Consider the following 10,157-nt stretch of genomic DNA (forward strand, 5'->3'; position numbering starts at 1 on the left):
CCTAGTGGAACAGTGGATAAGAATCCACCTGCCAATGCAGGGGATATGGGTTCAATCCCTGGTCCAGGAAGATTCCACATGCTGCGGAGCAACTAAGCTGCCCAACATAACTACTGAGCCTGAGTGCTGTGACTCCTGAAGCCTGTGTGCCTAGAGCCTCCGCTCCCCAGTAAGAGAAGCCCTCGCAGTGAGAGGCCTACTCACCACAACAAAGAGTAGTCCCCACCCTTTGCAACTAGAGAAAGCCCGCATGAAACAACAGAGACCCAGCGCAAGCAAAAAACTAAAAATAAATACATGACGAGAAAGAACAGAGAGAACCCATTTGGAGCCACTAAGGTATTGGAAAGAACAACTATTGGGAGCTCCAAGTTCCATCAACAGATATTTATTAAATATCAACATATATCATCCACTTTATCTTTCACTTCATTTTCAAATCCAGTACTTCATTTTATCCTCACATACGTAATACAGTTTTTCCACTGATCTCTCTATCACTTCACATATTCAGAGAGAATATGAACAAGATAAAAATGTGAGAAGACAGAGAAAAATAGAAAAAAGTAAGAAAAACAAACAAAAAAAATAAGCCTTAAAAATAATTACTTAGTGTAGATTTGGAAGTAATCAGAAGTATTTACTTCTGCTCATTGTTGATTGGGATTTTGAGGCAAATGAGGTTGAGAGTGTGATCTCAAGCTGTCTAATCAAATAAGATGAAGACAGAAGTGTATAGCAGCCATTAAAAATACAGTCAGAAAGATGCATTCTTTTTCAGTGGGCTAACTCTTCTCCGTAGTGACAAGTCAATGCTTTGATGTTTTTGACAGTGATTATGCCTTTGACAAGGATTATGCCTTGATGAAGTTGTGTAAATAAATGTAACACAATGGACAGGGGATCCATGTGCAACACAGGTCCCTCTGAAGATCAGCTCTTAGGGGTAGTTATCCTGCCACAAAGATGTTAGAAAAACACTGGTCAGGATAAGGTACTGACAACAGTGGACCTTCTCCGGGATCAATGCAGAAAATGGATCAATGCAGACATTCCCTTGCTCTTGCTATTAAAGCTAACAGAGGACTGTGTTGATTCAGGAAGCAGGAAACAGCACCTAGGATACCAGCCTTCTTAGAAAACTGCAGCTGTAACATGGGTGCCTTTTGATAACTGTTTGCAGATGGACTCAGCACTGAGTAGAGCCGCAGTCCACAATGACCTGGTGAGGCTGTCAAGGACCTTGAGGTCAGGCTGTCCATAACCTGCAAAGCTCCTTACTCTATCCATTTGGCAATACCACCCTCAAAAAATAAAATCTCTCCTTTTCGTAGGATTTTGCTATTTGTTGTTGGGTTTTGTTTGTTGATTAGTAGCTTTATAAGAAAGAAATATAAGTGTGGAAAAGGAATATTAACTACCTGGTCATTTACAGATAGAATATGCTTAGAGCAGGATTTAATTTCTTGCTAGTATTTTAAATGAAAAATACAATGAGTATATTGGCAATTCTCATAAGTTTCAGTTTCCCTTTTCATAGAAAGCTCTGCTTGACTCCTAAATTGGAGCAGTTGCCTTATTCTGTGCTTCTAAAGAAGCTTGGTTTCTTCAGTTCTGGCATTTATACTGTAATCATCTGAGATTAAAAGCTCTACAAAGAAAGCGTTCTTGCTTTCTTGTTCAATTCAATACTTAGAACAGTTCCTGAAATATATGAATGAATGACTCTGAGTAAGTGAATGAATAAATGAAAATACTCAAAAGAAGGTTATTTAAAAATCACATTGCATCAAGTTATATTTTAACTTATGAAAACTCAAAATGAATGTGTGGGGGTAAGAAGCTGATTCTTTTTCATTACATCTGATCAGCTCAAATACCTCATTCCCCTAAGTTATTTACTCCTAAGGTACATAATGCTGTTCTATTTTGTATTAAACCAACCATTAGTCAACTTAAAAAATAACAACATAAAGCATTTAGTAGATAATTTAGAGAACCTTTTAAACATATACGTTTTAATGAAAAATGGAGGAGGGAGGCTGACTTGGAATCATATGAGTAATTAGCCTTAAGCATGAAAATGGTCCATGTTGGAGCAAGATTTTGCAGGAAAGTGCCCCCACAGAGAAATGGAGGCAGGAGGTAGGGGTTGGAAAAGAGTGAACCCCTCTGCTGAAGAAATTTTTAACTCCATCATCTTAATACACATCCATTGATGTTTCTCTTTTTTAAAAATTGAGATAATTGGCATAAACATTATATTAGTCTCAGTCATACATCATTATGATTCCGTGTTTGCATATATTACAAAATGGTGGCTCTCTCTTATGTTCATGCTACAGAAAGTGTAAGAGAAGACTCATCTATGCCCTTTACATTCTCAAGGGAGGCTTTCAGGTGTGACACCTCTGCAAAAGTTTCCATTTGGCAGTGGACATAGATTAATAAATATGTTGAGGAGAACTACATAGGATTGAAAAGGCAGCTTTTCTTCACTTTAGGAGCCAAGCTCATGGGTCCTGCTCACTAACCTCCAAGTCTTTGAGGGTATGGTGTGTGCCTGCTCAGTTGCGCAGTCATGTCCAACTCTTTGCAAACCCCATGGACTGTAGCCTGCCAGGCTACTCTGTCCATGGAATTTTCCAGGCATGAATACTGGAGTGGGTTGGCATTTCCTCCTCCAGAGGATCTTCCTCGCCCAGAGATTGAACCCGGGTCTCCTGCGTTGCAGGCGAATTCTTTACCACTGAGCCACCTGGGAAGCCCCTTGAGGGTATGGTTGGTGTTATGAATGTATGTTGAAAGGAGTATGTTGCAATCCCAACCTCCAGTACCTCATGGGCTTCAATCCAATATGACTGGTATCCTTATAAAAATGGAACATTTGGATGCAAAGAGAGACATGCACAGAGGGAAGATTATGTGAAGAGACAAAAGGAGCACTGTGGGAAGGCAGAGAGGACTGGAGTGGTGCTCAACAGCTAAGGAATGCCAAGGATTGCCAGCAACCACCAGATGCTAGGAGACAGGCGTGGAACAGATGCTCTCCTACCATTTTTTTTTCAGTTCTAGCTTCCAGAGCTGTGAGATAGTAAATTTATACTGATCTAAGCCACCCAGTCTGAGGTACTTTATTATGGCAGCCCTAGAAAAGTAATATAGTCGGCCTCTGTTGCTCACATCTGTCCTCAAAAATGAACATAATGTTTATTTATGAGAACAATGAATGCTTTAAGGGCCGCCAAGTTACCTGAAAGTGCAAAGGAAGGGATTGATGTAGGAGAAAAAAAAATCTGCAACATTGAAAAGGAGGAAATTTAAATGGGGGAAGGAATGTAAACAGAAGCTTTAACTAAGAGGATACACTTGCCAAAATATCTCATACTACCAAAATACAAGTGTAATTGCATGAAACGGAAATTTCAGGAGGCTGGATGAAAGGCATACATGCTCAGACTCAAGATGTGTAAGGAAAACTTCCTGACAAACCTGTGGAAGAGAGGTATGCCATTCTCCGTGCCTGGAGGTGGAGCTGGCATTTGATGAAGCCGCGCATAAAGTGATTGGAAAAGTTGAGCGGAAGTCATTTTGGCATCTCCACGTGCAATGCAGTGAGCACTGCATTGAAAAATAGAACTGATTTTGAATAGATAATATTTGTAATCAGCAAAAATTTCCTTCCCAGAAAAGTCTCATTAATTGCATTCCATCATCATTAAGTCCATCATCACAGATTTCACCAGCTCTAGCCAAAACATTATGCCATATTTCCCATTCTCCATAATCTAAGAAGTGAAGAGAAAGAAAACTGCCTCTGCAAGATGAAATTATGTTTATATGAAATTATGAGTTTAAATGAGGGGTCAAGGTCTGTGTCTCATAGGAGAAGATAACGAAGATAAAAAGGGAGGGTAACTTTTAGGCATTAGAGACCTGTGTTCACCAAGAACCTGATGCTAAATCACTTAAGGACCAACATGCCAGGGGTAGTGTTTAAAATGTGGCAGATGAGCCATCTCATCACGACCCACCTGAGAGCTTATGGACAATCCGGAACACACACCTACAGAAAAGATCAGAAGAGACAGGGACCTGGCATGATGTAACTGGGGAGGTGGTTAGCTGAGATGAAAGAAGACAGAGGGAATGTGATGATTGCAGTCAATGAGCTGAGCAGCTTGTTCTGTACAACTTGATCCACTCAGAGTGAGGACCAACTCTGAGAGAGACAATGGGAAAAGAGGAAAGAGATCATGATCTCAGCTCATTACACAGAAGAATATCCCAGTAGCTGGAAGTCTGCAACGACAGGACATAGTGACTTGGGTGTCAGGTAGTGAGTTTCCTATGATGGGAGGTGCTTCAACAGCAGAGTTATGGAAGTTATGCTGCAGAAGAGATTCACAAGAGAAGCAGTTGGATGGGATTTTAAGGTCTTTTCAAGCCTAGTTTTCTGTATCAAAAAGAATTCTGAAAATAAAGCAGAAGAAATATTTAATTTTAACATTGCCAGTCAGCTTTTTTTTTTTAAAAGAGGGCCTAGAAACAACATTCCAGCAGCAATGAGCACACCCAGCAACGAGATTTTGGTTTCTAGATCTTATTCTCCAGGAGAAGGAACTAGAGCTCCTTAGGGAAGTGGCTGATTCAGCCCTTCATGCCTGCGTGCTAAGTCACTTCAGTCGTGTCCGACTCTGTGTGACCCTATGGACGGTAGCCCACCAGGCTTCTCTGTCCGTGGGCTTCTCCAGGCAAGAATACTGGAGTGGATTGCTATACCCTCCTCCAGCGGAATCTTCCCAACCCAGGGACCAAACGAGTGTCTCTTCTGTCTTCTGCACTGGCAGGCGGGTTCTTTACCACTAGCACCACCTGGGAAGCCCATTCAGACCTGGGGAAGGGAAAATACGAGATGAATTTGAAATATTTTGTGATGCTACAAAGTAATGAAATGCTCAGGAAAGAATGGGGCCTGTTGAAAGCATGCAGGAACCAAACTAAAAGAGCTTTTGATGGCCAAAGCCAGAAAATTTGAGCAATAAAATTAATACTAAATAATAATAGTATTGGATTATAACTCAAACAATAAATATTTATGAATCCATATTAATATATGTAAGAAACTAAATAAATACATGAAGTAGAAGCAAAGGCTCTTCCCTGCATTAGAACTCCAATTCAATAAATTGAGAAGGAAAGAGTGAAATTTAAAAATCACCATTAAGCATAACAGTTACTGCATCCAGTATCCATTGATGAATATTAAAATTAGTGGGTGTAAGTTTGAGGAGAAACAGGATACTTGCCCCATCTCACAATATCTTCCCACTGCTGCTGCTGCTGCTGCTAAGTCGCTTCAGTTGTGTCTGACTCTGTGCAACCCCATAGACAGCAGCCCACCAGGCTCCACCATCCCTGGGATTCTCCAGGCAAGAACACTGGAGTGGGTTGCCATTTCCTTCTCCACTAGATATTTATTAATCAGAAAGTGAAAATAGGAACTCTACAGTGAAAAACCCTACAGACACCACCTAAACCAAATGATCAAGGTTAACATCATCAGGAAGAAGATGCATTGATATCATAAACCCTTTGATAGGATGGGCTGGTAAAGATAACGCCATTTCTGTGGTATTATTGCCCAAAGGGAATAATCTCACTCTAATGAGGAAATCTCAAATGAACCCATGCTGAGGGACAAGTCTGAGGGAAACGTGACCAAGACTCCTAAAGTGTCAGGACATGAAAGCCAACAGAGGCTGAGGAACTGTCACAGACTCGAGGAGAGGAAGGAGACGCAGCAACTAAAGATAATGGAGATCCTGGAACACAAAAGCAGTTAGTGGGGAAAAGGGTGAAACTGAAACAAAGTCTGTAGTTTAGTGACTAGTGTTACACTGTTGTTTAGCTGCTAAATTGTTTCTGACTCTGGGATTCTGTGGCCTGTAGCCCACAAGGCTCCTCTGTTCATGGGATTTCCCAGACAGATCCTGGAGTGGGTTGCCATTTCCTTCAACAGGGGATCTTCCCAACACAGGGTTCGAACCCAAGTCTCTTGCATTGGCAGGCGGATTCTCTATCACTGAGCCACCTCGGAAGCCTGAACAGTGTTACATCAATGTTAATTTCACGGTTCTGAACCCTGTATGGTTCAGATCTTAAAATTAAGAAAAACAGGGTGAAGGGGTTAATGAGAGCTCAATTATTTCTAGAGCTTTTCTGTAAGTCTCATATTAGCTCAAAATTAAAAGCTAAAAAGAAGAAAGCAATGAAAAAAATTAATTAGTTCACTGGAATCATTTGTGTGTGTGAAAAATATCTTAAAATAACTTCTCCATGAAATAAAATACCTGATACTGCTGTGTTTATATCAAAGAAGAAACACTTCAACAAATACCCTTGCTGTGTTAAATATAGCATATTAGTTCTAACAAGCAGAGATATTTTAATATTTAGACCATATCGAAAGCTCCAAACCTAGAGCTGGCTCCTTTGTTCATAGACACAATAAACTCTATTTTTTTCCCCCCTCTTTGGGGATTTTGGGAAGCTCTTCTTGAGGGAGGCACACCGGAGGTGAGATGTCAAGTCTGAACAGGAGTTAGCCAGAGACAGAGTAGGCTGGAACATTCCAGCACAAGGAATTGCAAGTATGAAGTCCCTGTGACGCAAAAGAGTTTCGTTTGCTCTAGGAACTGGAAAAAGTCCACAATAGTAGGAATTAAGTGGTGTGAGTGAGGCTGAAGAGACAGGCAGGAGGGGGTCACATAAGACCACACAGGAGAATTTAGAATGATTCTATCAGCAGTGGAAGTTTCTTAAGGATTTGAGGAGAGGAGATACGTGACTTTGGCAGGTCATCTCCTCCTACTCTCTGTTACTGGCTTTAAATGCTCATTAATATTATGCTGACCAGGATTCTTTATCTGCAGTGACAAATAAGACAGGGGATTAGGCCAACAGAACCAGACTGCCAAACCATAATGATGAACTTCCTAGTGAAACTTCTGTCCCTGGAGAGTTGATAGAGTCGAGTTTGTGTCCCTCCTGCCTTGTGGGTATAGTACACATGTTCCGAATTCCTTTAAAAGTTTACCTGAAATGAAATACCAAGAACTTTCCTAAAATGCTGATGCCACATTGAAATTTTTTTTTTCTTTCTCTTTGGAGGTTTGGTATTGTAGTACAGCCTGATCCAATCACAGAGTTGCATGACTTCAAATTTTTGTGCCAAAATTTTTGAAATATTAAATCATTTACTACTGGAATGTGGCAATGTCATATAATTCTTAGAAAGTTCACATGGCTCAACAGATATGGTGGTGGAACCAACAAGACAGGATAGCTCTCTATTCCACATAAACACATGTACCTTCTCACCTGATTCTCCCATCAGCTCTCAGTGTGCCTGGAGGCCCAGAAGAAGACAGAAATGTTTTAAGATGAGCCAAGAAAGTACCTGGGTCAGGAGAGAGTTTCTTTGTTTTTTCCCCTAATTTTGCTTCGAAGCCAAGAATATTATTACTTTCTAATGTCAGCCTCCCAATCCAATCAAGGAGCAAGCTTTATTTCTTTGATTAGAAATAGAAACAACTAAATTCCTGTCAGTTAGTTGAAGCTCAATATCTGGCGAAGTCAGGAGCAGTCTCTTCCCATTCAGCTTACTTAGGGATATTTATCACAAGAGAAAAGAATGACCATTTCTGGTAACTTCAGGATTTAGAAGAGAAAGAGAAGCTTTTTGTGCATAATGTCTATTGTCCAAAAATCTCTCCAAGATCTATATGCACACTTTTCTTACCTTTGTAATTATATTGAACTTTTGCAACTTGCTCTTTGATTACTAAGGACACCACAGTTTCATGGACAACTTCCTGCATTCACAGTCATTATTCAGTTCTGGGTTAAAAACATAGAGGCCTGGACCAAATCTGCACAAAATACAGTATTTCGAGCTCTCTTGCTTGAAATTTTTTAAAAAGAGAGGATCCTAGGTACCTTGCTTTAAAAACATTCTTTTTCTCGTATACCAGAAATGCAGAAGGAAAACAGAAATCAGTTAATGAATCATTCTGATTTACTGGCTTGCAGCTGGTAGAGTTAAAGCTTAAAAACAAAACCAAAAAAACCTGTATCACAGATTAGTTCAAAGTTTTGTTACTTCCGAAAAATCAAAGGGCACTTAGATGTACGTGGTCAAAACTGCAAAGGGGGAAAAAAATGACTTGCCCAGGAAAGGGATCTTACTTTAGAAACGTTGCCCCTTTCTAGCTCCCGTCCCCTGCGAGCCCAGCTCTTCCCCGTTTGGATTTTTAAAGCTCAGGCATCGCCTCCTTCCCTGGGATGCTCCCTGTAGAAGGGCAGCTGGTCCGTGGGGCCGCGGCGGGGGTGGCGACAGCCTGCGACGCGGGCGAGGGTGGGCGGCGGCAAGTGCAATGTGCAAGGGCACTCTCGCCGACCGCAAGTTATCACCTGCGGGTCCACTCGGAGCGACTACCGTCCCTGCCTCCACCGTCACCCGCCACCCTCTCAACAAGTGTGAGTAAGTTCTCAGCGCGCGCGAGGCAGCGGCGTTTCTTCCCTGGGCTCCCTGGCTCCCCGCGCGGACCTGCGCTCCTCCTGCTCCGCGCGCCTGAAAGCAAAATCCGGATACTCCTACCTGCCCGTCCCGTCGGCGCGGCCACCAGCAGCAGGAACAGCAGGGCAAGGAGGCCGGGTGCCTGGGCTCCTCTGGCCGCCACCCTCGCTGAGGGTCCGCGGGCGCACATGGGCGCCGGGGCTGGGTCACATCTTTGCAGGTACCCGTCAGCGTGGGACGCCCCCTCGGGCCGCGGGCGCTGGGAGCGGCGTCTCCCCTCCGCACCCTGGGCCCGGGCTCAGGCTGAGCGCCGCGCTCCAATCGGCTGGGTGCCCGGGGAGGCGGAGCTGCAGCGGAGCCCCACCCGCGTCCCGCCGGAGCCGGGGCTGGGTGCCAGCGCCAGGGGGAGTGTCCGACTTCTCCTCCAAGCCCGTCGGGCTCGCAGCTCCGAGAATCCGTGACTTTCTGCCTCCCAAATAACAAGGTCACTTGTTACTGTTGTTTCGTCTCTAAGTCGTGTCGTTCTCTTTTGCAACTCCATGGACTGTAGCCCACCAGGCTCCTCTGTCCGTGGAGTTTTCCAGTCAAGAATACTGGAGGGGTTGCTATTTCCTTCTCCACGGGGTCTTCCCCACCGAGGGATGGAACCCATCTCTCGCCCTGCAGGCAGGTTCGTTACCGCTGTGCCACTGGGAAAGTCCAAGGAGGTCACTACTGCAGGGAAAAATTCCCTCCCGACTGTTAAAAAAGTTCCTCGTATCGAATTCTTTCTGTTAAAGTAAACAGTGTGTTTTCTGTTTTCCTGACTGGACTCATTGATTTGGTAAGAGTTTTGGAAGGACAACATTTTAAAAAGGGCTTTATGTTATCAGTGGGCTTCCCGGGTAGCACTAGTGATAAAGAACCCACCTGCAAATGCAGGAAACTAGAAACGCGGGTTTGATCCCTGGGTCGGAAGATCCCCTGAAGGAGGCATGGCAACTCACTCCAGTATTCTTGCCTAGAGATCCCTATGGACAGAGGAGCCTGGTGGGCTACAGTCCATGGGGTTGCAAAAGAGACCCACATGACTTAGGGACTAAACACGTAACACACAATGCTGCTGCTGCTGCTGCTGCTGCTGCTAAGGCGCTTCAGTCGTGTCCGACTCTGTGCGACCCCATAGACGGCAGCTCACCAGGCTCTGCCGTCCCTGGGATTCTCCAGGCAAGAACACTGGAGTGGGTGGCCATTTCCTTCACCAGTGCATGAAAGTGGAAAGTGAAAGTGAAAGTGAAGTCGTGCCCAACTCTTCGCGACCCCATGGACTGCAGCCCACCAAGCTCCTCCGTCCATGGGATTCTCCAGGCAAGAGTACTGGAGTGGAGTGCCCAAAATACCACTTCTCCAATCGCATGTACACCCGTGGTGGATTCATGTCAATGTATGGCGAAACCAATACAGTATTGTAAAGTAAAATAAAGTAAAAAACAAACAAACAAACAAAAAACAAAAACAAAAACCAAAAACTGAAGAGTTGGAGGAAGATTTGATGAGACAAGATTCGATAGGATTTTAAAGGGCTTCCCTTGTGGCT

The 10,157-nt window shown here is 43.5% G+C and overlaps 1 protein-coding gene across 1 annotated transcript in view; it reads right to left on the minus strand.

The window, feature by feature from the left end:
• IL20RA (interleukin 20 receptor subunit alpha) overlaps window positions 1-8,843 on the minus strand; it is a 33,663-nt gene extending 24,820 nt beyond the window's left edge. Inside the window, exon 1 of the mRNA XM_052645992.1 lies at window positions 8,663-8,843. Coding sequence (XP_052501952.1) covers window positions 8,663-8,771 — 109 coding nt within the window. The 5' untranslated portion in view covers window positions 8,772-8,843. The remainder of the gene's footprint in view (window positions 1-8,662) is intronic.
• Window positions 8,844-10,157: the final 1,314 nt, after the last annotated feature.

Source organism: Budorcas taxicolor, chromosome 9, assembly GCF_023091745.1.
Source record: "Budorcas taxicolor isolate Tak-1 chromosome 9, Takin1.1, whole genome shotgun sequence".
NCBI classification, from domain to species: Eukaryota; Metazoa; Chordata; class Mammalia; order Artiodactyla; family Bovidae; genus Budorcas; species Budorcas taxicolor.